General features: G+C 41.3%; 2 protein-coding genes across 4 annotated transcripts; one reads left to right on the top strand and one right to left on the bottom strand.

Annotated features, from left to right (window-relative positions):
* The first annotated feature begins 28 nt into the window (after positions 1-28).
* acsf2 (acyl-CoA synthetase family member 2) lies at positions 29-27,746 on the top strand. 2 transcript variants are annotated; one of them, XM_085417045.1, is made up of 16 exons: positions 29-257; positions 4,202-4,397; positions 6,353-6,481; positions 6,889-6,942; positions 7,068-7,186; positions 7,623-7,785; positions 9,230-9,325; positions 9,559-9,710; positions 11,347-11,438; positions 11,545-11,621; positions 21,647-21,754; positions 22,138-22,289; positions 23,145-23,286; positions 24,214-24,324; positions 24,410-24,478; positions 26,250-27,746. In XM_085417045.1, the coding sequence occupies exons 1-16, from the start codon at positions 142-144 to the stop codon at positions 26,298-26,300; spliced, it is 1,827 nt and encodes a 608-aa protein (XP_085273171.1). In that variant the 5' UTR covers positions 29-141; the 3' UTR covers positions 26,301-27,746. The 2 variants fall into 2 exon arrangements, with proteins under 2 accessions (XP_085273171.1, XP_085273172.1); XM_085417046.1 differs by lacking the exon at positions 26,250-27,746 and adding an exon at positions 24,758-26,224.
* On the bottom strand, positions 11,790-19,904 carry chad (chondroadherin). Of its 2 annotated transcripts, XM_085417047.1 has the most exons (4): positions 18,970-19,904; positions 16,216-16,379; positions 14,882-15,044; positions 11,790-12,834 (listed from the first exon to the last, which is right to left on the bottom strand). In XM_085417047.1, the coding sequence occupies exons 1-3, from the start codon at positions 19,753-19,755 to the stop codon at positions 14,897-14,899; spliced, it is 1,098 nt and encodes a 365-aa protein (XP_085273173.1). In that variant the 5' UTR covers positions 19,756-19,904; the 3' UTR covers positions 11,790-12,834; positions 14,882-14,896. The 2 variants fall into 2 exon arrangements, with proteins under 2 accessions (XP_085273173.1, XP_085273174.1); XM_085417048.1 differs by lacking the exon at positions 11,790-12,834 and having other exon boundaries at positions 14,632-15,044.
* Positions 27,747-27,951: the final 205 nt, after the last annotated feature.

The raw sequence follows: 27,951 nt of genomic DNA, 5'->3' as shown, positions 1-27,951 counted from the left end.
GGGGTTCAACGTCCGAGTGAGAGAGTGTAAGCGGGTTGAGCCTTATCAGAAGAGGAGTTAACAGCCTGTCGCTCAGTTCTCTGCTGGAGACGAAAAACCTCAGCTCAAGCTTTGTGTCCCGGACGCGGCCAGCTGCACACAATGATCCCCACCGTTGCCTTCTGCACTCCAACTATGCGCAATTGCGCTTTTTTCAGAGGTTTAAAGCTTTTTCAGAGGCCATGGACACGCCAGCCAGGACTAACTACATCCACTCGGTGAGTGAGCCGTGGAAGGTAAAATAAGAGAAAGCGCTTTCGCTTTAAAGCAAAGCTCCTGGGCGGGGGTCTTGGAATTGGAAGTGAGTAAACGCTCCTCAAAATAGCATCAACCGCAGAAAAACTAATGCGCTCGGTGGTATGTTAAATGACCGTCTTTTCTACCAAGAAACATCCGTTTGTATCGACTTGAAAGTTTTGTTTCCGTCTGCAGAACTCACCCCCAGGATTAGTGGTCTCGGGTCTAGCGTTGCGCTGTCTCAAGCTCGGATATTTTGTGCGCAGACTTTGCAGCTAAAACTGTTAAAATCAGAAGGAAATCAGAAAACTTCACAAATCCCTGAGGAAATTCTGTGGTCACAGTCGCGCCAGGATTTTGGAAACGGCGATAATACAACCCATAGCAAAGTGTGCATTATTGCAGTGTGTGTTGTTGTTGTTTTAGATGGAGGAGTTGTGTGGAGAGATCAACAGGCAGGAAAGTTTTCCTGTGGCTCGGTGGTGCAGCACGTCAGGGAGATCAAAGAAACTGAAGAAAATCTGTTTTCACAATCACGGATATCAACATTATTTCCATTGTGTAGAGATGCAGATCACTGTGTCCACCTCTTGCATCGATGTGATACTTTGAACAGACACAGTAAACATTGATTTAATCAGTGTGCAGAAAGTTCTTTTCTTTATCTTTGGGAATTTTCACCCATGCTCAGCAGCCCTGAACCTTCCTTCCTTCATCTCTGCATGCAGTCAGAAAGTATGTAATGCAGTAGATTCATAAAAATCAAGTCAAAGGCAGTTTTTAAATAAAACAAAACCAAACCTGCGTTGTTGTGATTATAATAATAATAATAATAATAATAATAATAATACATTTTATTTAAAAATAGCGCCTTTCAGAGCACCCAAGGACACTGTACAACAAATACACAATATACACAATTATAAGAGTAACAGATAAAAGTTAAAAGGATGCAGAGGTTTAGACATAAGCAATTTTATGAAGAGAAATGTACCTTGTACTGTCCGGCTCTGCTTAACTTGTACAGTCAGCTGTTATGTTACATCCAGAATTGATTACATCCATGAAAAACATGATGTAAAACTAGCAGATCTGTAACTTTTTGGGTTGTGACACATTCAGCTTTGTTATTTGAGGCCACGTTTCAGTCAATCTTTCACCAGTTTTACCCTGTCCCTCCAAACTCTTCAAATGATTTGACAAATAAGATTTTCATGTGAAATTGTTTAATATTTAACATAAACCAGAAGTGAAAAATACAATATATAGATATAAGGGGTGCAAAAACCAAAACAAAACTCCAGTCTTATTGTCTTACGATGCTTCAGACCGATCGATCCCGTCACTCTGTCAGTAAAAACTCGCCACACAATTACCGCATGCTTTGGCACTCATTTAGGTTGGTTTTAATTCTTCTGCCTGAGCTTGTTCCATCTCTGCTTGCCAGTAAATTTTGTCTTTTGGTATCGTGCCTTCATTTAAGCACCTGTAAGCAAACACAGTGTGCAAAGGCAGCCAGGGAGGTCAAAGGTCTAGAGCAGGGATGGGGAACTTCAGGCCTCCAGGGCTGGTGTCCTGCAGGTTTTAGATCTTACACACACCTGATTCAAGTGATTCATTCATTACCAGGCCTCTGGAGAACTTCAAGACATGTTAAGGAAGGTAATTTAGCCATTTAAATCAGCTGTGTTGGATAAAGGACACATCTAAAACCTGCAGGACACCGGCCCTTGAGGCCTGGAGTTCCCCCACCCCTGATCTACAGTCTGAATCAAATCGGTACAAAAAAGGGGGGAAATCCTTCAAGTTTCCTAAAGCTGACAAAAACAGCTGCTCTGGAGCTCTCCAGGATTTGAGGCCCCCAAAAGGTTCTCTGTGTTTCAGCTAGTTTACAGTAATCTAGTGCCAGTAAATCAGAAACAGAAAAGATGAAGGTTTACGTTGTTGAATCAAGAGGCGTTTAAAACACAGCTGTAAGATTTCAGGCAGTTTGTTTTTTTACACACATTTTACAAGTGTTATAAATCCTGCTGTGGTTCCTCGGTCAATCATTAAAAGTTTCACAAAGAACATGCACCTTTATTTGTATAAAAGCAGGCAATTAATTACTTTGCATGTTTAACCGTTTGATTTCAGTCTTGTGTTTATTCCTAATAGTGTTTGGTTTTTTGGGGGAGAATACTGGAGCTCTGGGCCCCAGACCAGTGTGGATTTGTTTGTTGACCTTTAGTCTTTTTAGTTTTTTTCCCCCTTCTCTGTCTCTGTACACTTTTTTTTTTTTTTTTTTTTTTTTAAAATTGGTTGAACTGGGATTTAACAACCCCGAGGTTAACTAACATGTAATCAGCATGCAGGGCTCTGTGGGGACTGGTGAGACACACAAACTGTTACTTAGTTTTCAGATCACTGACTGAACTCATTTTGTGACTCTGGTAAAGAGGGTAATAAGGAGAGATCTGCTAACCAGTGATAAGCAACAGACAAATAACTGACCAGAATTTCACTCAACACAGCAAAAACTTCTTGGACACTCGGTGTGGCACAAGAAATCTTATTCTTTGTCATTTAAATACTCGAAAGGGACCATCGGCTCATACATGGTCAGGAAGTCGAGCTCAGTGACATCTCTTTAAACCTGTGGAGTGTATGGTTTTCACAAGGAAGGGGGGGGGGGGCATCCATGGAGGCCATAATGGCTCTTGTAGTGTGCTTAAAACGTGTATTTCTTTTTTCTTTCTTTGTTTTTTTTTTTCGCCTGTTCCGTTTGGTTCTTCTGTCATCAGAATTATTGTCTAAAGGCAAAGAAAGATGTCCAACATGTTTACTTTACCCGTAAATGGGCCTCCATACCTTGGAGGGCCTGAGATGTCCCTAGACATATAGACACAAACAAACAGGGGCACACACAGATACAGACATCCATTCCACCCTCATGCTCTCAAATGCAATTACTCAGCACAAAACGTGTATTTCTGCTGTAAAGTTGTACATTTTAACACTGGGTCTCTGTTGGGACTAGAGGAGTTGTGGCTTTAAGTATTTCAGCATTGGTTTTATTTTTCAGCCCTGCAGGTTTCTGCTTGTTCCAGACTAAAAACTGTACACAGACACTTGAACTTCCTGCTGTAGTTTGCCCCTATGCTACATATTTCACCGTCTATCCCTTTTTTTTTTCTTTTTTTTTTTTGCTGCCTAGCCTGACCTGTCTCCCCAATGTAAGTTTTTATATTGTATGTATTGTCTGTATGGTCGACTAGGTCTGTCATTTCAGCTGCAGGCAACTGACAAATAAAGCTTATCCTTATCCTTAGTCGTAGGTTTAAAGTGTTTCTAAGCGTCCGAGCTAATAATGTCAGATGAGACCTAAGAAGATTAAATGTCTAACTCATTTCATGGGTCAGTTGGCTTTTGGTTTTTATTAATGCATGTAGATAATAATCAAGGAAAGATCCAGAAGAAGAATTAATAAATCTGATGATGGAGACCAATTAGTCTTAGAGGTCATCCAGGTCTTTGTCTTTAACTTTCTGCTTCCAAATTCAGATAAAACTGAGGTTATTGTACTTTGCTCTAAAAAATCTTAGAAATATGGTATCGAGCCAGCTGTTTACTCTGGATGATGTTACTCAGGCCTGCAGTAACACTGTGAGGAACCTTGGAGTCATTTTTGACCAGGGTATGTCCTCAATGGAAGCCATCAGTTGATCCAAAATGCTGCAGTGAGAGTACTGACCGGGACCAGAAAGAGAGACCATTTCTTTCCTATACTGGCTTCTCTTTATTGGCTCCCTGTTAAATCCATAATTGAATTCAAATCCTGCTGCTCACATACAAGGTTTCGAATGATCAGGCCCCATCTTATCATGTCCTCTAAATTTTCTTGCAAAGCTTCCAGTGTCTGAAAATCTTACTCTTTGCTTCACAGCGGCCTCCATGTGGATGGTCCGCCCATCATCCCGACTCTCACCACCAGCTATGTCCATGGCACGTCTTCCACTTCGCTGCTCCACATGACGGTAGCAGAGAGCCTGCAGAGGTCGGTGGAGCGCTGGCCCGACAGAGAGGCCGTGGCTTTCCTACAAGATGGAGTCCGCAAGACCTTCGCACAGTTCCAACAAGATGTGAGTCCTTTACTTTAAAGCACGTAGAGCAAGTGTGTCGAACTTATTTTAGATGATGGCTCGCATAAAGACCAGTTTGAGCTCAAGGTTGATGGAATAGTAATCAGCTGCTTAATTATTTAATTTTCAATTATTAAAAAAAAACTCTGACTACTATCTGGGCCAGTCAGGTGACAGACATCCCTGTTCTACCCAACAACTGGAGATGCCATTTCCTGTTAAATTGTTTTTCTTGTTTAATAAACTAGAACAGCCCCTTTCTGCCTTTTATCAATATCTTTTTTTTTAATGAGTCAAAGTACTCGACCAGAAGATTTGAAACATTGTTGCAAAGAAGAAAACAGAAATCCATTGCATTGATAAATTGGGGGATTTACTGAAAGCCATCCAGAAGAACTGGACCCCCTCGTGATCTGTTCACTCTTCCCTCAGTGTCCATAAATAAGAGATCAAACAGTACTGTTGCCCGAGCATGTACTAGTTGTTAAATGGGACCATAGTTCTTTTCTTCTAAAACCAAATCTGGACCCTTGATCACATCAATCTAAAAGGTCCCTCGTGACCTCATGAAAATTTTCATGGTGTTGTCAGGTTTACTGTTCTTCCACATGATCGAGGTGATCATCAAATCAGGTCTCAAGTGGATTCTGTGAAATGTCTGTGAAGGTTCTCAGTCATCCAGGTCATCGTAGTCAAAGGAGCTTGCAAAGAAAAGCGTCTGGACTTCTTTAAGTTGCTTGAAGACGTTTCACCTCTCATCCGAGAAGCTTCTTCAGTTCTAAGGTCAAATGGTGGAGAGTCCCAGATATGAAATATCTTGACCTTAGAACTGAAGAAGCTTCTCGGATGAGAGGTGAAACGTCTTCAAGCAACTTAAAGAAGTCCAGACGCTTTTCTTTGCAAGCTCCTTTGACGATTCTGTGAAATGTGCACATATGGTTAATGCAGAGATTCATTTTCTTGTTTAGAAAATCTGCACATTTGCTCTTTGATTTTTTTTCCCCTGCTTTTTCACTTCTTTTAAAGACTACATCTTTAGATTTAGAATAGAATAATCCTTTAAATCCCCACAAGGGGAAATTTAAACAGGCACATTTGATTGCTGAGTCATCACTAGCTACATAAGTCATAACAGGAGCTTTAAACTGACACTTCACAGCAAACTTTGACTCCTGCCTGAAAAGCACCTCCGCCACTGATGCCCTCACCTTTTATTTCATCATGTTTAGTGTAAACATGCAAGCCTAAAAGTCACTGGTCAAAGTCACAGCAGCACCACAGACTGTTTGCATTAACTTGGCACACTACAATCCCAGTATGCCTTTTATGGCGATACCTCTGCTCTACTTGGCAGCTCTGCTACGCTCTCCCTTCATGACATAAGAGAGAATGTGTTTGAGTTTCTGATATCTTCCTATGCCTGGCTCTGCCTGACTGCTTTATAGCAAAGCTAGAAAGGCGTTTTGTTAAGTTAATATCCTCATGACAGGATCTTAAATGACTTATGAGGAACATTATCCATTTAAAAAAGAAAAACACTCTTTAATGTATGAAAAGTGAGGGTAGTTCCTGTATGTTTCAGCCAATCAGGTGTTGGCTGTGGCTCTTTCAGTCGTGCTGAGTCTGCATCTCTGCTGCTGCTATCAGAGGAAATGAGGACAGATCCTATTTCAGAGCTGAGCTGCCTACAGTGTCCCCAAAAACCTGACTTTACATAAATTACTTTAAACAGCTGTTTTCTTTATTTGAAAGGGAAGAAAACTGTAGTTGTCACATGGAAATGTTGCTTTGCTAACACTATCGGTGCTTTCTCTGTAGCTTTTCATTGTGACGTGTGTGAAACATGGCAGACTGCTCTGTTGCTGGAGTTATGTAAAGCACAGTAATCTTTGGACCTGCAGCATCCCCTGGATGTTTGATGGTCTCACTGCACAGAGTTGTTTGTGTCTCTGCAGGTGGACCAGGCTGCAGCCGGGCTGCTGGCGCTCGGAATGAAGAAAGGAGACCGGCTCGGCATGTGGGGACCAAACACTTATGAGTGGGTCCTGTTCCAGTTTGCAACAGCCAAAGCTGGGATTATACTGGTGAGTTAAAGCTGGGCATGTTGCAGTATTGAGATTTGGTAAGGTTGAAAACTAAGTAGGGGCTGGTGACTGGCTAGAGTCGTGTAGATGCCTTCAGATACCTCACAAATGTCACTTATGTGTTAAGGAAATCCTGTTCAGTGGGTCTAAGTTGTGGACCCCGATAAGCAGGAAACTAGATGGATATCCAGGTCTGCAAAAGTCCTGCTGTGTGAGCCAGACGCCAAGAGGTGGCGTGGTCGGCCAGCCTGACCCTCAGGAAGTTATTGACGAGGACACTGGACTGCAGATCAATGCTTTCTGTCTGCCATGCTTCAAAGAGATGCCTGGACTGAAGATGATAAAGATGAAACTTAGTTTCTTGAAAGCTCTAGTTTCGTCTTCTTCCTAATGTTTACCTTCCACAGGTGGCTGTGAACCCAGCATACCAGGTGCAGGAGGTGGAGTTTGCCTTGCAGAAGGTGAGCAGTTTTCTTTTCAGCCTGATTATGTTTTCTTTTTTTTAATTCTTGGACACAGAGACACATGCATATGTGTGACACGTGAAAGTTTAACTTCTCTGCTCCTTTTTTTTTTTCCCTCGCAGGTTGGGTGCAAAGCTGTAGTGTGCCCTACGCAGTTTAAAACCCTGAATTACTGCGACATGCTGAGGAAGATCTGTCCAGAAATCGAGACGTCCAGCCCAGGAGACATCAAGAGCAGCAGGTACAGATCACCCGTCAGCCCCTCAGGTCGAAATGTGATGTTCCCTCCAAGCATGAAGGCGGCAGGTTTAACGGTTTAAAGATTATTGTGACACTAACACTGGCCATGAGGCTGATTTGTATCCTTGGAAGAACCAAAGATGAGCTTTTCAAATTCGACTGTGGAGAGACGTGGTGGTTGGAGGCTTTTAAAACAGAAGGTTTTGCATTAAAACTAGTGCAAAAACATACATGCTTCATATGCTGATAGCTTCTTTACATTGGACATTGCAAGGTTTGCTGTTAATCCTTTGGTTGGTTCAGTTCCTTTAAAGTTAACTGATTTCTTCAGAACACGTTGCTATTGTCTGTTTACCTGACTGATACTCTTTACTTACAGCTTTGCCAACCAACAGATCACAGCCTGACCGTCTGATTGTTTGCTTTCCTTCCACCAGACTCCCTGAACTCCGCTCCGTGATTGTTTTGGACAGCCGACAGCCGGGCATGCTTCACTTTGAGGATGTGATGCAGGCCGGCGGCAGTCAGCACATGCAGCAGCTTCAGGATCTGCAAAAGAAGATCTCGTTCGATGACCCCATAAACATCCAGTTCACTTCAGTAAGTGATGCGCAGTCACTGTTCTCTTCTCACTGTGGCTGGATGGCATGCAAAAGATTTTGTTGCCACAGGAAATATTTCAGAGTTCAACAAGTAATTATTATAAGACCTTAAACGACCTGCTGCAAGGTCATTAAAACTTTGAATGTTAGTAAAGTTTAAACTGGTGAGTCAAAGATTCACACACTGTACAGCTGCAATGAAGGGGGAAACTATCCACAGAGAACAAACTGTTTTTGTTAGAGGTGGTAAAGAATTTTTTTTCATGTCCAAAGTTTGATGCTTTAACATTCACGTGTGTGGTGCCTGACCAAGAAGCAACCTCCTGAAGAATGGAGCTGAGATTCTTGTTGACCAGATCCCACCCACAAGGATGCTGCAAATAATCCATAGTGTTGTAATCTCCCAGGGACGATGGGAAAGGATGGTCTGTGTCCCTCCATGGATATGCTTCTGCAGACCATCACTGACCCACCACCACACCAGTCATGCTGAACAGTGTTGCAGGAGCCTAATGTTCTCCACGGCTTCTCCAGAGCCTTTCACGTCTGTCACATGTGCTCAGGGTGAACCAGTTCTCATCTGTGAAAAGCGCAGGGAACCATTAGTGGACCTGCTAACTCTGGTATTCTATGGAAAATGTCAATTGTGCTCCACAGTGCTGGGAAGTGAGCACAGGGCCCACTAGAGATCCTCAGGTCACCCTCATGAAGCGTGTTTCTGATTGTTTGGTCATGCACAGTCACACCAGTGTCCTGCTGGAGGTCATTTTGCAGCTCTGGCAAGTCTCATCCTGTTCCTTCTTGCACAAAGGAGCAGATACTGGTCCTGCTGAGGTTAAAGGCCTTCTACGGCCCTGTCCAGCTCTTATAGTGTTGCTATCTCATGGAATCTCCCATATGCTCCTGAGACTGTGCCGGGAGACGCACCAAACCTTCTTGCGTTGACATGTTTTGATGTGCAATCCTAGAGGATCTAAACTACACCGACCCTTGCCAAATGCAAAACTAGTGAAAAACCATTAGAAAAGATGAGGAGGTAAAAAATGTCCATGGCGTCCAGGTGTAAAACTATTCCTGTTTTACTGGTTTGTCTCATTGTTGAGCCTCTAGTGCACATGTTGGTAATTTCATTAACACCAAAGCAGCTGAAACAGATTAACAACCTGCTAAACAACACAGCGAAACACCTGCAGTCATAATGAAGACAAAATCAATCATATCCATTTGACTGTTTCTTTCTTTTTTCTAGTCAGAAATTGTGAATATCTAATCTTACAATCCTAAACTCATTGCATAATTTCAATGTATTATTATTTTCTTCAGTGTTATCTGGTAATAAGGTATCATGCTGTCTGATAAACGTCTGCAAACACAAAGACAACAGATTAAGTCCTACTTTATGGCTTTATAAGTGCAGTAATGTGAGAATAATATTTTACCAGGGTACAACTGGAGCTCCAAAGGGTGCCACCTTGTCACATCACAACATCATCAACAACTCCTACTTTATTGGAAGAAGACTGGGATACCACTGGAGAGTAAGTGAATTAATCAGGAATTCACACCATTAAGACCTTTTTAAATAATTTACTGATTTTAATTAATGTCTTTGTTAAAGTTTGGGCTTTATTTTATTTCAAAAATCCACGAAAGGATTCAAACTAACGAAGAACTGATCCTGTTATAAACTACTGTGTTTTTGCTTAAAGTCTTTTCATTGCAAAGTTTTTTTTTTTCCTAATTTTGACTCCTTTATTTCCTCGTTTTCCAGCCTCACACTCGAGTCTGTGTGCCAGTGCCTCTGTACCACTGCTTCGGCTCTGTGGGTGGCGGGATCTCCATGGCCGTGCACGGCATCTCCACCGTCTTTCCTTCCAGGGGATACGATGGAAAGGCAAACTTGGCAGCTATCGAGAGTGAAAGGTAATGTCAGAAGTTCAGGCTAGGATTTAAAAAATAGGACACCTCTAAGCCTACAGGGCTGTGTTGTTGTGCGAGTTAACAGAAAGATATTTGATCTTTAATACGCTTGAACAAAAGGTCTGAGACTATAATCGCCTTTAAATCTGGAGCAGTGTTGTACCTTTGGGTTCCAGGATACCATCAAATTAAAGCAACACAAACTGGTTTCCACACGTCTCATGTTTCCCTGCTTAACGATGATTTAAAAAAAAAAAATTTTGTAACTGTAATCTGAGTGCATCTCATTACTAACACAGAGGTCTGTGTCTGATCCTTTCTTACGGAATAATGGAGATTGTCTTGTGTATTTGTGGCATGTCTGCTGATTAAAGAAATGAGCTTTAGTCACCATTTAAAAACTTTGTGTTCATCTGAGTGTTGATCTCAGAAAGTCAAATATTGTTTTACTGCATGAGGCCGGTGAGCCTTAGTCTCAGATACTTCATGAATGAGATCAGATATTTCCCAAAAGCACTTCCTGTGGCCTTGTAAACTGCCCCATTAGGATAACATAAAGTGTGTGTGTGTGTGTGTGTGTGTGTGTGTGTGTGTGTGTGTGTGTGTGTGTGTGTGTGTGTGATGTCTCCCACGCTTGCCAAAGCGCAATGGATCCATGTTTTCATGTTTACAGCAAATTCTGAAAATTTAACAAATGTTGTCTCGTCTGACTCTCAATTTCTGCAGTGAGCGAATGTGAAGTGAAATTTAGTTATATTTATAGAAAACAAATTCAAAACAACAGTCACCTCAAGGTGCTTTATATTGTAAAGTGAAGACCCTACAATATTAGAAAGAACCACAACAATGAGATGACCCCCTATGAGCAGCGCTTGGGGTTAGCAGGAAGAAACCTCCAGCAGGACCAAGCTCAGGGAGGGGCGGGGCCATCTGCTGTGACCGGTTGGGTGTGGAAGAAAAGAGGAGAGATGTGAAGTTTGATAACTGCTATTTAAAATGTAGCTTCAGTTTCCTGATATTAGGTGACGGGAGTTGCGGCATTCCTTTTTTTTTTTTTTTTTTTTTTTCCTCCTTCTATTGACAATTCTCTATAAACCTTAGAGATGGTTTACAGAAATGCTCAGTCCTGTGTATACACTGCCACCCCTCTTGTAAACGGAGTAGAATTTATAATTTATATTAGTATAGTATTGTCTTGTTTATTTTTGTCTATTTTTTTTCTATCGTGCTTACTATGACTGGGAGAGTTCTGCACAAGAATTCCAGTATGCCTTGACTGCTGGTTTATGCACAAATGGACTTTGAGGCCTCAAAGATAGAGCTGAATGTGTGACATCACCGCGTCTGTGTACATCATTTATATACAGTCTCATCTGTGGTTACAGTTCTGCTTTCTCTGCAGTTGTTGAGTTCTTCTCAGACTCCTGTAGTCACCTGTTTGATAACAAAAGTGCATCATAACCTTGGATACAGCTAATTTGCACTTTTGGTTTTGGGGCCATTTCACACAGTTTTGTTTTGTTTTTTGTCCAGTTGTTATCATATGCAGATATTACATTTATATAAATACGTAATCAGTAACAAAAAGTGTTTTTTGTTAACGAATATTTTAAACACTGTCCAAATGTTCTCTTCTCAGGTGCACCTTCATCTATGGCACGCCCACCATGTATGTCGACATGCTCAACCAGCCGGACCTCACTAAATATGACTTGTCATCAGTGGAGGGAGGTGAGAAAAGAAAATGATTTTTAAAGTTCATTTTCTGATATATATATATATATATATATATATTTGCATTTATTTGCTTCTGTTTGTTTACATCTTTGAACTTTAGGCATCATGGCTGGTTCACCCTGCCCTCAAGAACTTGTGAAGAAAGTTTTCTCTGACTTGAATGCGAAGGAAATAACAGTGAGTCTTTTTTTGTTTTTTCCCCCCCAGTATAAGGTCAATGTTTGATTTATGAGTGATTTAATGGTGCAGTTTAACCTTTGCCCACTAGGGGGAGACAAATCCTCAGAAAAACGACATAATGGAGTGAGTTCTGATTTTTAAGGTAGAGACACAGGAAGGAATCTGTAAAAAGTTTATTGGATGTTAGCACTTCCAAAAGTCCAGGCTGAATATACATGAGCTATGTCTGAGGAAACCCTCTGATTTGCTGTTAGATGCTTGTTTAAAAAAAAAAAAGTGAAAAGTGACAATGTCTCACAAAGAATTTGCTACAATGATCCTGCATTCATCTTCTTATTGACCAGGGTAGAAAAAAAATGACGATTCACTGATCTTGTCCTCACTTTCAGTCTTTTTGGCCACTCTAAATGTCAGTGAAGGTGTGCATGCAGAAACGAGGATAGATAAAGTGTCGTTGTTTGTGCAGCTCTTCACGTTATCCTCTGTTTGAACTGAGCTGTTTTCAGCTCCTCCACCTTTTAAGCCAACTTTTGCCTGATAGGCTGTGTCTTGCAAACAGAAGGTTGAAACAGGAGCTGAGCGGGGCTTCCTCAAAGAACCACATTGAGGATATCAGCTCATCTGCTGGGGCTGAACTCGAGGCTCTTTAAAAACGTGGTTTAACATGTTGAAGAAGACACTTTTACCAAGAGCTGAACAGGAAGAAAAACAGACAAGCAAGCAACCACGCACAGGTGATTTTTGGTCAATGGTTGATGGGTGTTTCCAGTCTTTCTTTTTAAAGCTTTAAAGACAAGAATGGAAACAATCTCCTTGACACATGAGCTTATTTTAAGCTCATGTGTTTTGTTTTGCTTAGACTGATTCACGGTTTGTCCATTGTGCTGAAAAATTGAATGCGCAGGGACGGGATGGCGAATCTCTCCTCAACATTTTCCTCATTTACTTAAAAGCATCCCTTTTTTCCATCCCATCTGCTTCCACTTCATGCTGAAGTCTTCATCTTTGATATAAATGAATGAGAATTATATTTAAATCAAGTCGATGCGTGTTTGTGTGTAACTGAAGCAGACCAAGGGCGATGTGTGTGTCTGTGTTTATGCTGCTGACAGCCTCTGGCAGATGAATAGATGGAGAGTCTTTAAGTAGAAACAGTTAGCATTGCTTTCATTGTAGCCGGTCACCTGGACGGGCTCCTGCTCGGCGTCTCCTGTGGGAGAAAAGACACAAACTCAGCAGCCAAGTCAAACAGTCGGCCCTCCAACCAGAGACCCCGCGACCTGGACTCGGTGTGCTGGACCCCAGGGCCAAGATGGAAACGTTCAGTCTGGGATAGAGGGGGAGCACACGGAGTTCTGTGGTCAAAAAGAGAAAATCATAACAGTGCAACGCCAAATCTGAGCTACTCCAAAACCACCTTAAACCTCATTTGGGAAGCCGCTGTCACAATGCACCAAAGTCCAGCTGAAAACCTTCCATCACAGCCGAGATGAGACTTTATACTTGCACAAAACTGCACATCAGGCGTTTGTAAAGGCCAGCGAGCGTTTAACTGTCATTTAACGGTCTACAGTTTCCAGTTAATTATCGCTCTTTCAGAGATGTTTTCACAGCTATTTGTTTATCTGTCAGTAAGGCTGTAGAAAAACTACAGGGCTGACTGTTATGAAACTTGGAGAGGTGGAGCGGAGACAAAGAAAGAACTCATTAAATTTCTTCATGTCAGAGTGCTCTTCTGTTTTAAAATAAGCATCGTTTCACAGCCTGTGTGGGAAGCAGATTCCTCTTTAGATGTCTTGTCTTTAGGAGCTTTTAAAGATGGGAAATTTGCTGAGAGTTGACACTGATCACATGTTAAACGTTATGATCAGCTTGGCATCAGACACTCAGAAGCTGCTTTGCATACTTTGCATTCTCTAAAATGATTTAAATACAACCTCAAAAGAGCCACACGTGACAGATTAACTTGTAGTAATGACTTTCTCTGTGACTTGATCAGACTCTGTGGAGGAATTTTGGAGCACTCTTCTAGTGTTGCTTCGGTTCCCACCAACGTATTTTAATCAGTTTGAGGTCTGGTTCATTGCAGTGTCTTGATTCTGTTGTAGATTTGCTGCTGTGCTTTGGATCGTCGTCCTGTTTCATGTCCCACAGCTAAAGCTCGGCTTACAGAGGTCCTCACATTTGACTCTAGAATACTTTCGCGTTCAGATGAGTTTATGGTCGACTCGAGGACTGAAAGGTGCCCAAATAGCGACTTCTCAGCCACTGTGCTGACAGTTGGTACGAGGTGTATGTGCTGATGTTCTCCAATCTGTGCATTATAGCCAAACATCTCCACTTTGTTGCAGAAATCTTTCTTTAGCTGCAACTTTGCAAACCTGACCCAACTCCTGGCAACCTTTGCAAACGAGCCATCATTGTTCAGTCTTTCTATCTGTAGTGTCTGAGGTCTAGCTCTTCTGCAGTTTTGCATGCTCTGATCTTGGGATAATTGTTAAAATAAAGGACGACACAATTTAATGTGTCACTGGTTGAATTTTCTGCTGAGTTTTTGTCTGCAAAATATAATTAATTTCTTTATTTTGTTTTGCAAATAAAAATGTTAGCATTTATGTCTAAGTTAAATTTGTCCTCACATATAGTAGTAAAAAACGTTGTGTTTTCTCAACTAGAGCAACAACATCATCACTGATTTGTTATCTTTTTCTCTTATTCTGGTCTTATAGAAGGCTTTGAGACCTGATTTGTTATAATTTACATCAGAAAAGCTCAACTTAAAGTGGCGGCTGCTCTCCCTGGAGTCAACACAAGAAAACAATCAGATAATTACAGAAAAGCTCCCTGGTATTTCCTAAAGCCCAAGTTAAAATGTTTAGATCTTCTTTTTACTTGGCAACAGGAAAAACAGACAAAAGAAACAGAAAAGAAAACCAACAAAACTGTCTTCAAAACTACTTAAAATTGCTGACATGATCATTTAATTTATCAACTACTGTATTGTGTATAAAAAGAAAAAGAAAAAAGCCCCTGGAAGTCAGTGATCCCAAACCCTCCCAAAAAGTCAGAATATTAACACCTAAAAACCAAAAATAGTTTTCTTTAGAACTTCTTTTTCGATATTTTAATTGGTGATCTTTAGAGGTGCTGATGCTCCAAGCCCAGGTTTCTGGTCTTCATGCACCACTTCCTGGCTGCAGCTTCATATTCTGAGTAGTAATCTACATTTCCTCTTCTCGTCATGGCTTGTTCGGTACCTGTGGGCCGTGAGTTCATTGGCGCATGCCCTTTTTGGCCCTCGCTGTCTTCGGTCTGCAGCGCTTGAAGCCAGTGATGTCTCTGACCTGCTTGCCCTTATGCTGATTCGGAGATGCGCACAGTGCATCTGGACGGTTCAGGCTTGGGATCGAGTCCATCCACCTGGAAGAAGCCAAAATATGAGAAGCATGAAGGAGCATGTTTCTTATTTAATACAGTGTGTGAACCTGAATAGACACTGTTTCCTGTTCGATAACCGTGAAGCTGCTCCTGTGTTTGTAGCTGTCAGTGATGCTGCAGGAGTTTGCTGGTTGGCTGAACAGGCTGATTCTTTAGCCTCGACAAATGCTGGATGATTTAGCAAAAAACGTCGTGCAGAAAGTTCCCAGAGGAGGAATCATATGGCTTTAAAGTCAGTGGTGCTACCAGCAGAGTTTAGCGTAAAATTACATGAACGATACGAATGGATTGTATGTTACAAATTTCATGGCAATCAGGATGAAGAGAAGCAACGTTATTAAAGTAGCACAAAGACTTCATGTGAGAAACGGATGTATCCACCATATCATCTTTATGTGGGAGATTTAGCTTTTTGGGACCTCAAGGTTTTTATTTGTTTTTTGAAGGGACCATATTTAGGTAATATTAAAGTATTTTTTTAATGCAGTTATTTTATGCAAAAGAAACCTTGCATTCTTTCCAGTGGCCACTAGGGGGCAACTGACTGAAGGTTGAAGAAATCTGAGAAACTCCTTTACATTTCTTGATTTTATGACCTCGGGGGGGGGGGGAATTCCTAATGAGTTTATTGTATTACAGAAATCTTATTCAACCCAGCATGATGTTCACTTTGTGACCGATTGGCTCGTGTAGAGTAAAAAAAACAGATGTGAGATGTGAATTACTGCTAAACTGAGTCACTGTGAGTAATGGTTGTTTGAAGCACAGTATAAATGTGCTTTTTGTGTTGTCTTTAAAAAAAAAAAGGTGAAAATTCTGAAATTAGAAGAATAGTTGGATTTTTTTTACAACATAAATGTGCAATTCTGCCACAGTTTGTGTTTATAACATTTAAATATATCACAGTTATCATCACGTGCATATGATGACATTGCTGCTTTATAATCTGAGCTCGTTACAGTTACAATATGCATGAATTCTTTTGTGGCTTTTATTCTTTTTTTCTAATTTCTTTAATTATTTTTTTTTTTTTAATTAAAAAAAAAAATTTTTTTTTTGGAATGGAAAAATATCAAAAGTCAAAATATTTAAAGATCCCCTCATTCCAATAATCCTACTCGATCGTTAGTTGAAGATCAGCTTTGAGTCTTACTTGCGCAGTGGAGCTATCTGGCAGCTGCAGTTCCACGGGTTGTTGAAGAGGGTGAGGTTGGTGATGGTGTTGAACTGGAGGCTTTTGGGAATCGACTTTAGCCTGTTGTTTTCCAGGTGAAGCACCTTGACCGTCGTCACACCGGTAAATGCGCCGTCGGTTAACTAGAAAAATGCAGAGCAGCACATGAGCTGTATTTTATTTCTGTTTTTTTTTTAAGGGAGTGGAAATCTACCTGAAACTTGCGTGAAATATTGGTAAAAATCTCGGGATATCCTCCATATCTGTCCAGGGTGTGGGGGGTAAGGGCGGGGGTAGAGCGAGGGAGTCGTGCCAGCGTTTTCCTCTTTGGATAAGTGTTGGTGCAGGAGGAAGGATGAGAGGTGGCTTTCATCCCAAACACTGACAGTCTGTGAACTCTTTCTTTCCTTCACGGGTGCTAAAAGCTTCAGAGAGGTGCTACATGAGCTGACGTACATCAAGTGTCGTCTCCACCAGCAGGAGGACACGGGCGGATGAGAGGGAAGCAGAGCTTTGCTTGTTTTATGTAAGACTGGAGGAGAAGAGGTCGTTTGGAAATTTCCACTGCAGAGTGAGAAGTCGCTGAGGCGCTGGTGTTTTGAAGGAGTGAAAGATGGATGACTTCCAGCCTGGTCGAGGTGTGTTCACTCCTTCTGTCGTCTCAGTCTTCGGGATGCTGCCATGAAGGCTCGCAAAGGCCCCAATTGTCCATTCAGCTGGGCCAATGGCAGGCTAAAAATACTCCTCTTTCATGCACCGTGGAACACCCTGCCTCTATTTACCTGTCTCCTCAACCCTCCTGACCTGTTTACAGGACCCTCACAGCCAAAGCAGAAAACGCCTCGCTGAAAATAACACTTGTGCAATAATTAGACTCGGCCACGCTTGGCCATACTCCAGCAAACAAAAACAAACCAAAAATACCAGCATTTGGCTGGAAATCTGCTTAATCTGCCCCGGCCGTGTGTGCTGGAGTCGGCGCCTCCTGCTGCTTCCACCTGGCTCGCGCACAGCCTCAGCGTGAGAAGCTTGTTATTTTACAGTTTACCTTTCTGGGATGCCTCCATATTTTGGCACAGGTACACTCAAATATTGGATTAACCCTGGAGTATGAGGCAAACATGCTCTCGAAGAGCTTAAACTGTACGCGCTCCTGCTGCAGCTGATGTGGAGGAACAGACGGGCGTCCCACAGGCTGCTGTGAAAACATCTGTCTCATTAGGTTCAACTCACTTTCTCATATGGGGCATTAAAATGGTTTGTTTTAATCTAATTTCTGGACACGTTCCAATTTAAATACAGCAGTGATGAGTAAAACTGCACTCCAGGGCACAAGGGAGGATCCACAGTTGGAGTCACTTCCTCTGACATGTTTGTATTGTACTTTTGACCTGCCGTCATTGAAGAGGCTGATTGGAGCGTGTTTTTAAAGGCACTGTTGAGACCATAAATGTAAAGTCCAGCTGGAATAACCAGTAAATGCATTTAACTCTCATTTCCCCTTAAAAGCTACAAAGAGGTTCAAGTCTTACCTCTTTGCTGACTGACAGGATTGGCTTGTTCCACCCTTTAATTAAATCTGTAATTGGATGCCAGGTGCCAAAATACTGAGTTTGTGCTTAATGGATGACACTGAATTATTTATCCAAAACAGTTTCTCAGTACCTGGTTACAGCGTGAAGAAAAAAATAAATAAAAACTAAGGGCCTGGTTGAAGCTTTAATGCACACCCCTGCTCTCAGATTCTGTTGTTTGACAGGCTGAAGAAAAATCATTCTTTACACGCCTGCATGTCACAAACTTCTGACTTGTGACTCCTCAGATTAAAGTAAGCATCTCAAATTCCCCTGATTATGCAAACTCTTGTGCTCCTTGTCTTTGAAAAGACCTGTTGAATCACAGTTTTGATCACCACAAATCAAATCTCGTACATTTACCCTGACACCTGTCCTGCTTTATAAGTTCACTTATGCATCTGTCTGCATTTGCTAATTCACTTCAAAATAAAACTGAAGCTCAAGGTCATACTTGTAGAACGTTTTAAGACCCCACAAATTGAAATGTAGTACAGTTAGGTTTAATACGCACACGCTTCTCAGTAGATCAACTCTTAGAACTTCACAGCTTTTTGCTAAACTCCTGCTCTGATCTGCATCCGGAGAAAGATCCCATTTGGTTAAGCACATGTGTACCCTTGAGCATCAAACATCTGCTGTTTTCGAGAGATAGAAAACTGCAGCAGCAGCTTTGCATTATAAGCATGAACTGAGACACGTGTGGAGGAAGTGAGAACGCCCAAGAACACAAGACTGGCTTAAATCTCACTCTTTATGTAAGCTGTAATCACGGGATTAATGAGAGAAGACTATTGTGGGGGCGCTTTTGTTCTTACCTGTTACAAGGAGGATGGTTTGGAAACTGCACTCATATAAACTTGTAGTTTTTTAGGGAAGCAAATATTAAGTCAGACATGCAGAGACCTTATTATGACATAACTGTTTTAGTTGGGCACAATGTTTTCTTAAAGCTGAGCCAATTAATTCAAAAGACCTTTACAAAGGCTGTCTTGTACGTTTCTTCTAAATAACCTGAAGATATTTAAGAGTCTACAAGTAGTTTGAAAAAGACCTAATTTCAACAGGTTGTTTAAATTTCAAGCCAAAACTTCTAGCAGTGACGTTTGCCAGGCTTGATGCTTTGCCAGTAATAAGCCCAGTAAAACCACAGACTGACCTTCTCCAGACCCATGTTGTCCAGGTGTAGTTTCTCCATATAGCGCCCAAAGCTCTGGAAGGCGTTGTCAGGGATAGTCTTCATGGGGTTCTTCCCCAGCGTGAGCTCCTCCACCACCCGCAGTTTGCTCATTGCCACGCTGGGATAAGTGGACATCTTGTTGCCGTCCAGGTGAAGTTTGGCGAGGTTCTCTACGTCGTCCAGAGAGCTCGCGTGCAGTGTCGTCAGCTCGTTGTTACTAATGTGCAGCCAGCGCAGGTCTTTGGCGCCCGAGAAGGTCCCCTGACGCAGCTCCCGCAGCTTGTTGTCGCTGAGCTGCAGAACAAAGAGGTTGATCATTGGGGAGAAGATGCCCTTTGGCAGGTCGCTGATCTGGTTCCCGTCTAGGTGGAGGTAGGTGAGCTCAGTGAGATCCTCAAAGGCACCGGGCTTGATGGTGCTGATGTCATTGTTGGACAGGTAGAGGTAGACGAGCTTGTTCAGTCCCTTGAAGGCCTGGGATCCGATCTCTCGGAGGTGGCAGTGTTGCATGTGCAGAGAGATGAGTCCCTTGCTTTCGCTGAAGGCTCCCGTGGGTATGCTGCCCAGGTTGTTCCTCTGCAGGTTCAGCAAACGGGTGGCCTCCGACACCCGAGGGATCTTCTTCAGCCCCACGTTGTCACAGATGACATGCTGAAGGTCACCGTGGCAGTGGCACTGGCTCGGGCACTGGGCCGGGGCGCCCCGCACTACGATGCCCAGCATCAGGAGGCAGGTCCACAGCAACAACCAGCTCACACAGCGCATCCTGAAAAGCTTGTAAATGTAACTCGGGTCAGTTAGAAAAATCCTGCAAAAGTCTCAGAGATCTGCAGAGAAATGTGAAGAGCAAAGGCGAACGCTTGATCCTGTTTGTTTGTGCTGAGAAACAGACGGACAGAGGAGGAGAGAGGAGGTGGGCAGAGCTGAGAGACACTTTGAGAGGAGGATGGACAGAGCACACAGCACTATTTATAACATTTACTTGAGGAAAAATACTGAGGAGGGCCTGCCAGGGTGTTGGACTGAGAGATCTGCAGGAGGAAGTCAACTGTCTGAGAGTTTAACCCTAAATGAGCAGAAAGGTGAACCTCAACTAGTCTTTTTCTTTGCAGCTGGCTTCGTTTTTGCAGGATTTGCAATGAGCTTGCTGCAGGATGCACACCTTCAGACAGTTGATAAGAGTTTGTAACGTTTGATTAACTTCCAGGTGCATGTTAGACAACGTGGCACGAGGTCAGCTTGGCTCTGTGCTCGCTCCCAGACATCGCTATTGTTTTTTCAGTCTGCGGTGGCAGGAAAGGGAGCCACTCCTGTGTAGCTGTTTTATAACCTATAATAGTCTCCAGATGGCTTTTAATCCTATTGCAAAAAAAGATACTTCCATCATCACAGCAGTGAAAGTTTTAGATGCCACTTTACATTCCTGTGTGCATTCCTTTGTTTTGTGGTATCATGCAGTGGTATTTTTCCAGACCTCTGTGCAAATGATGGAGTGGCTTAACTTTTTTTTTTTTTTGTAATGAATATGATTGGCTCAGGTTAGTGGATGGTTTGGCTTCAGGTGTGTGCGTTTATGAGATGAATGAACCCACCCAGGATAAACGGAATGTAGAGTTTACTTAACAAATCTAACATTTTATTGGCAATATTGTTTCCTGTGTGACTTTCCAGGTGAACGTTCTCACTGTAGCTCCTGTAAATTTCCCTAAAAGTCCCGTCTCCAGCAAAGTTGAACCTTTTTCTAGTGCACCTCCCGCTTCTTATAAACGTAGTAAAGAAAGTTAAATACATGATATATACCATAAACCAAATTTTAGAGGGTAACATGGTCAGAAATGGATGTAGTGCATGGCAGTAATTGAGTGAATATAAAAAGAGCTAAGAGCTCACATGTGTAGTTAAAGTAGAAAAATGACTCCATTAGTTTGACTTTGTAAAACTTTATTTTTCTGCCATGATGGATATTTTATTTTGAAATGTTGAATAATGAAGTACATTAGCTGTGTAATATGCAATAGAAAATAAAACACTGACTATGGTAAGAATTTATTACTGCTAAATTATTTTTATTAATTCATTTTTAAGTAATAACATCAGATATTTTCCATTTCCAACTTTGCCTCTGAAAATTTTAAGCCTTTTTCTCCTTTTATAAAGCACTGAGAACTGCTTTATTTTAGATCAGTGTGAGTTTTCTTGCTTTATTATTTTAGTTTGTATGTCTTTATTGTTTAACTGTGGTGGTGTCTAGTTTTATTTTTCCTTAACATTCATTACAAACTGTTCTCTTTGAGTGTTTCATTCATATACAGTATGATACTATGATGCAGTCATGCGTGTCGTCATAGTATCATAGCATTATGTGATTGGTCAGATCAGCCGTGTTGGTCCACTGTGTGCTGCCAAAAACCCCTCTGAGCCACTGGGGCATGGCTGGATACAGGACCTCTGGAGGCGCCCCCTAGTGTCTGACACTGGCACTTTCTTTGTTTATCTACAGGATGCATCAGAACAATTTGGTTTTTATTGTGGAGACTTTTGGCGTTTGTTTGTTTGTTTGTTTGTTTGTTTGTTTGTTTGTTTTTGTTTTTTAAAGTATTATTTGGACTCCACTGTGTTTCAGTCCCACCTGCTCATATCATTGCTTGTTTGACAGCTTGGATATGGCACCACAGAGAACAGCCCCGTGACGTTCCTCGCCTCCCCACTGGACAACGTGGAGAGAAAGACTGAGACTGTTGGCTACATTACAGATCACTTGGAGGTAATTTGGCATGCTTCTCAATATAAATACTGAAATGCATTAAAATAAGATTTATTTTGAGTGCAAAAACTCATCCAAACAAAACAATTTGGGGAGGGCTGAACACTTGAATAAAAATCAGCAGGGAAGAAAACTTTTATTGTGACAAACAGTTATCGATGAAGGTGAATATTGGGGGAATATAGGGCAAAAAAACAAAGTAACGGTTTCAAAGAAAGCTTGTACTAGCCTGATTCACTCAAGGTTCAAGGTTCAAGGTAATAATAAAGAACCTTGAACCTTGAACCTTGAGTGAATCAAAACTTCACTTCTTTAACTCTGTGCAATACACCAAAAAATGTTTGGTGAATAAAAGTATGAATCATGAGTCACCTGCTCCACAGGCTAAAATAGTGGACCCTACAACCGGGATGGTCGTACCTGTGGGTACCTCAGGGGAGATTATGATCAGAGGATACTGTGTGATGCTGGAATACTGGAATGACAGAGCAAAAACAGATGAGTGCATCACTAAAGACCGGTGGTACAAAACTGGGTAAGTTTAATATCGTTGACCATAGTATTTTATTACAGCGATTAGAGTATTCTGTTACAGGTACTGAACTGTGGTGGTTTGAATCATATCTTTCTGATAGACTCCAGTTTGTTCATGTAAATGGAGAGTCCTCTTCACACACTAAGGTTAATTATGGAGTTCCACAGGGTTCAGTACTAGGGCCAATTCTGTGTACATTATTACACATGCTTCCCTCACCAGTATCATTAGAAGGCATAGCTTATATTTTCACTGCTATGCTGATGACACCCAACTTTATCTGTCCATGAAGCCAGATAACACACACAAATTAGTTAAACTGCAGGAATGTCTTACAGATATAAAGACCTGGATGGCCGCTAACTTTCTGCTTCTAAATTCAGATAAAACTGAAGTTACTGTACTCGGCCCTGAAAATCTTAGAATACGGTATCTAACCAAATGCTTACTCTGGATGGGATTACCTCAGCCTCCACTAACACTGTGAGGAACCTTGGAGTTGTTTTTGACCAGGATATGTCCGTCAATTTCTTATATTAAAGTTTTAGCTTTTTTTTTCCTTTCCATTGTCACAAAGCGCTTGATCATATTCTGATTGTTGGGGTATTCTCTGTATCATTGTAGACCTCATAATATAAAGCACCTTGAAGTGTTTCTCTGTGACAAGTTTGAAATAAAAATATAAATTAAATCTAATTGAAGTCTTTAGTTAATCATCACTACTTTACAGCTGTTAGTATTGTCTGCATTTTCAGGCAGATAGGCTTTAAATATAACATCTGATTCTGTTAAAAGGCTGATTCTCTCCCATCCTTGTTCTTGGGCATTTAACTGTTTCTTTGTCCTCTTGGCCAGCGACATCGGCAGCATGGATACATACGGCTACTGCAGGATAGACGGCAGGATTAAAGACATGATCATCAGGGGAGGAGAGAACATTTACCCGGCAGAGATCGAGCAGTTTCTGCACAGACACCCCAAAGTTAAAGAGGCACAGGTGAGCTCAAACAGCAAGGGCTGAGCAGTAAACCTAGAGGGTGTTATAGGAAAATGAGAAGGGAGACTAACTGTACTCAATTATTCACTAGAAATTCTGTCGGTGAACTTCAGAAGCGCATAGAGTAAGTTTTATTTTAACATCAGACTGGCGTTCACTAAGATTGCTACAGCAGAAATTAAATTTTACTGAACATTGCTGCTTCCACACTTCAGAACAAGTCTTGTTAAAACTGTGTTAAGAGTGTGGCTTGATATTGTGTGTCATCAGTCTGAATTTCTTAACTTTTCTTAACGCCTATTGTGCATTACTTACAAGTCCAAAAGGCAGGGTGACCCCTCCAACACACCACTCCCCCCATCGATGTGGCTAGGTGCATAATTGTTGGAAAGACACAAGTTTAGTCTCTGTACACCACCTCAGTGGATTTTAATCCAGCGGTCAAGAATGCACTTTCACCTTTTTAATTTGGTGGGGAGTTTTTCGCATTCCAGTTTCAGTTAAAAGCCAACAAGAATGAGAGCACACATGTGATTTAGATTTAAAAAAAAAAAAAGTGTTATAAAGAACACGTTTAAAGTCGCACGAAAACCATAGAGTCAGTGGAACATGCAAAGCGGCCTCCAGACTTTGCCAGGTTTTCAGTTAGGACACCCCCAAGAACATTTTAAGAAAATGTTAACATTTAAAATATTTGTTTTTTTTCCTTTAAATTTTTTTTTATTATATTAACCCCTTAAAGAGTGTCTTGACTTGGCTTAATCTTTTGGCCCTTCATGTGATGTCTAATCCTCTGTATTTGCCTTAGTTTCAATCTTCGTGTGCAGCGTTTGAATGTCCAAAGTTCTGTTCAGATATTTAAGATTTTGTACTGCTGACTGTTTGCTGTGTGATTCTAAATGTTCCTCGTTTCCTGCTGTTTTTCAGGTGGTGGGAGTTAAAGATGAGCGTATGGGTGAGGAGATCTGTGCCTGCATCAAACTGGTGGATGGAGCAGACTGCACTGCAGAAGAAATCAAAGCTTACTGCAAGGGACAGGTGGGGCACAGTTCCCGTCTTATATTTCATAATGAGCTGGAATTGTGTTGCACCATAATGAGCGCTGTTCATTTGCTCCTTTCAGATCTCCCACTTCAAGATTCCTCGTTACGTACTTTTTGTAACCAGCTACCCACTCACGATCACTGGAAAGGTAATTTCCTCAGTCCTGGCTCCTCTACCGAGTTCATAAAAAGCAGGAATTTCTTCCAGGATTCTTACAAATGACATAAATTAATCAGCAGGTTTAATAAAATGTCATTCATCCTGAGTGAAAAACATCTGTATTTAGCAGCTGCTGTAACAGTCTGCAATAATTTAGGGGAAGGAGAAATCCAGGATGAAAACACAAACTCCCCTCTGGTTCTTGTATTTCTCTCGTGGGATGCTATTTAATATCATTTACTGTAGACTTGGCCCTGTGTTTGAACAGGCCTGCCCTGAATGCTCTCAGACAGGAAGGACGGGAAGCTATTAGCTCGTCTGCACGTACACTATGGCCTGTTAGATGAATCCCAGAGGGCTGGCAGGCCGTACTCGACCTGGACCATCAGATCAGATAAAACCAAAACCTTGATTTGAGATTCCTTCTAAACGGAGCAAGTACGATATGATAAAACTTTCAGAAAAATGCAAAAAATGTTCTGCATTCGTGTTATAATTATAACTACTCATTTGTGTCTGCTCAGATCAGCGGGTGATTGTTTGTGGCATTCAAACACATGGAAGTTGCAGAATGCCCTCTGATGGACAGAATATGCGACATCAATGCAACGTTGATTGAATGGTGTTTCTCTTGTCGTTTGTTTAATTTTAAATTTTATTTATCGTGGAATATTTTAGTTGAGCTCTAAAAATGAACGTCACTCAGATAAATATGAAAGTTACTGGTGCATTTTTGGTTTGCTTGGAGATTTCTGTGTGAAAAGAAAAGAAGCCAAACCACAGGAAAATGCTAAGAGTTCACAAACTGGGGTAAATCTGACCACAAGGGTGACGTCAGTAGTTTGTATATTCTGCTCTGATGTAGCTAATGCATTGTGTCGGTTTAAACTGATTTTTGCCATTTAAGAAAAAAAAAATACTGTTGGTATTTACGTAGAGAGCAGAGTGACAAGTTGCATGTAAGAGACTGATCCTTGCATGTGTATTTCTGGGAGTTCCTGTCTTGAGGCATAAAATATGGGGGATAATTAAATCAAGTGTGCACACTGATTTACGTTTACCACACGCTATTTAGCACTAATTCTGCCAACATTTAACGCAGAGAAAGAGCACGTCTTATTTTTTTATTTTTAGAAAACTGCACAACTTCTGTAAATCACCCGTAAAACTAACCACACCCATTAGCGCTATTTGGGGTTTGCATTCACATGTTGTTTTGTCCAATTTAGTAAAACTGGCACTTGTAATCCAAGCTGACGCACCAAAAACTTCACTATCTAGTTGTTGGATGAGTTGTTACGAGGTGGGAAATTATCCATAGAGGTCAGACCAGGCTTGTAAACATGTTTATTTATGCTGTAAAATTGTAACATGTAACATGGAAGTCTGTGAGGACTGACTCACTTTTGGAGGCAGCCTTAAGTGGTCATTAGAGGAAGTAATCGAATTAGATTCACTTGTAGTTTTGGCAATTTTCACAGAGATGCATTTGACATCTGAGTGCTCAAAGCTGTTATGAAAGACTCTTAGATTGATTTAAAATAATTATTTATTGTATTGACCCCAGTAAGTGACAGATTTTAATTTGCGTTCTGATTTCTTACGAATTAAATGGAATCACCAGCACACAATAAAACACTCGGCCCCATTTACTAATAGGTTTTTATATATTCATATACTTTGACGCTGCAGATTTGTCCATTTAGTGCTCCTGCAAAAAGTTGTTGTTGATTCGTGTCATTCTTCTTTTTGTCTTTCAGATCCAAAAGAACAAACTGAGTGAACAGGTGGAGAAGCAACTGAAGGAGTGAAAATGAAAAGCTACAAACTGTACAGAGGGAATTTAATTAATACGTGTGCGTATATCAGATACCAAAGATACAAATTGGGATTGTCAGAACTGGCCAACAGAAAACGCCTCAAGATCTTGTAACGAGTGGTTACAGGGACAATGTAACCCCCCCCCCCCCCCCAAAACAGTATCCTGTACCTGCTGCAGAAAATGGTCCCACATAGAAACACTATTTACTTGTAAGGGCCCTTTTTAAGTGCTTTTGTCTGTATAGGCAGGACAAAGGTTGTAAGGTTTTTAAAATGTTTTTTTTAATGATTTTTAAAAATTTATAAAAACAAAAATCTTCATTATATGAACTTGAAATAAACCTTTTTACAAATTATTAAAACCAGGCATGCAGGTTCCTCTTGTTACGGAAAGAATGAAGGGGGTTTTTTTTTGGTTTTTTTTTTTTTGTTTTTTATTGTCCTCGATGGCAGGTGCAGGCCTCTTAAGCCTGCCATTCAGAAATATGCACATGTTCCACTTTAAAAAATATGAGCTTTAAAGTGAGTGAGCATTGTTCAGAGCTGTAAAGAATTTCCTGACCAGGCTACATGTGCAGTTCACCTGACGCTGGGCTGCTGGATCGGATGTCATCTCCTGTCTAGACCTGAAGGACTCGGCCCAGAAATAGCCCTTAAGAGCCCAAATGAAAACAAACTGTGCTCCTGGCTCTTAAGAGAGAACCTCAAGGTTTATTTAGCATTTTTTATTTAACATATTTTGGGTTTGGATTAAATGTTTCAGGACATGGTATTCCTACCATGCGCCAAGTACAGGAGGTGGTTTTAACAGGGAAAGGCAAAGGAATGCACATTTCAAGGAGGAAAAATGGGATTTGAGACAAAGAGTGAGTTTGTTCTCCTTTTAGACTCGAGACTTTTGTTTTCAAATTGTCACCATGCATTCCTTTGACTGGGAGGTTATTACAGGTGATACTAATAACCAAACTGTTCTCCCAAGAGGTGAATGCATTGGTGGAGCAATGCATACAAAAGTATCTTGGACTCCCTCATGTGGCAGGAAAAAGCACACAAAAAGGCCAAAAATTTGTTGAGCAAATTTATTTTGGATGAGGAAAAACATCACTTGCGTTCTTGTGGCATTGAGTTAGGTTTGTCTTTTTCCTGCTTCAAAATGACAACGCCTCAATAAAGAAATGCTTGTCCCCACTTTGGTGTGGAAGAACTGCACCGATCTCTGAACCTCAACCACATCCAGAACCTCTGGAGGAGTCGGAGCAAGTTCAACATCTGGGGCCTGATGTATATCAGAATCAGAATACTTTATTGATCCCTGGGGGAAATTATTTTTTGTTACAGTGCTCCATTTTAAACCAACATTAAGACAAGACAGACAATACACTAACTAAGAATAGTACAATATATACATATACATACATACATACATACATACATAAGTCACTTATAAATAAATATTTGGAAAAGAAACATGTGTAGTTGTAGCAGCAAACAGTGTGTTAAGTGGATGCGTTGTACAGGGAGATGGCCACAGGCAGGAATGATTTCCTGTGTCGTTCAGTGGTGCTTTTCGGTAATCTCAGTCTCTCACTGAACGAGCTCCTGTGACTGACCAACATGTCATGGAGTGGGTGGGAGGTGTTA

The sequence above is a fragment of the Rhamphochromis longiceps genome, linkage group LG8, assembly GCF_057381845.1.
Source record: "Rhamphochromis longiceps isolate RC_006_pf linkage group LG8, R_longiceps_female_GT1.1, whole genome shotgun sequence".
Taxonomy (NCBI): Eukaryota; Metazoa; Chordata; class Actinopteri; order Cichliformes; family Cichlidae; genus Rhamphochromis; species Rhamphochromis longiceps.
Note: the sequence above shows the minus strand (reverse complement) of the source record. Positions and strands in the feature narration are given on the sequence as shown.

What these genes read in the sequence shown, in the direction of transcription:
- acsf2 (XM_085417045.1), top strand. Translation starts at nt 142, where the DNA reads ATGATCCCCACCGTTGCCTTCTGCACTCCAACTATGCGCAATTGCGCT. An exon ending in GCAGCTATCGAGAGTGAAAG is followed by an intron (nt 9,711 to 11,346) that starts GTAATGTCAGAA and finishes TTCTCTTCTCAG; the next exon opens with GTGCACCTTCATCTATGGCA. An exon ending in CTTGTCATCAGTGGAGGGAG is followed by an intron (nt 11,439 to 11,544) that starts GTGAGAAAAGAA and finishes TTTGAACTTTAG; the next exon opens with GCATCATGGCTGGTTCACCC.
- chad (XM_085417047.1), bottom strand. Translation starts at nt 19,755, where the DNA reads ATGCGCTGTGTGAGCTGGTTGTTGCTGTGGACCTGCCTCCTGATGCTG. An exon ending in ACAACATGGGTCTGGAGAAG is followed by an intron (nt 16,380 to 18,969) that starts GTCAGTCTGTGG and finishes GCATTTTTCTAG; the next exon opens with TTAACCGACGGCGCATTTAC. An exon ending in CAGATAGCTCCACTGCGCAA is followed by an intron (nt 15,045 to 16,215) that starts GTAAGACTCAAA and finishes GGCTTCTTCCAG; the next exon opens with GTGGATGGACTCGATCCCAA.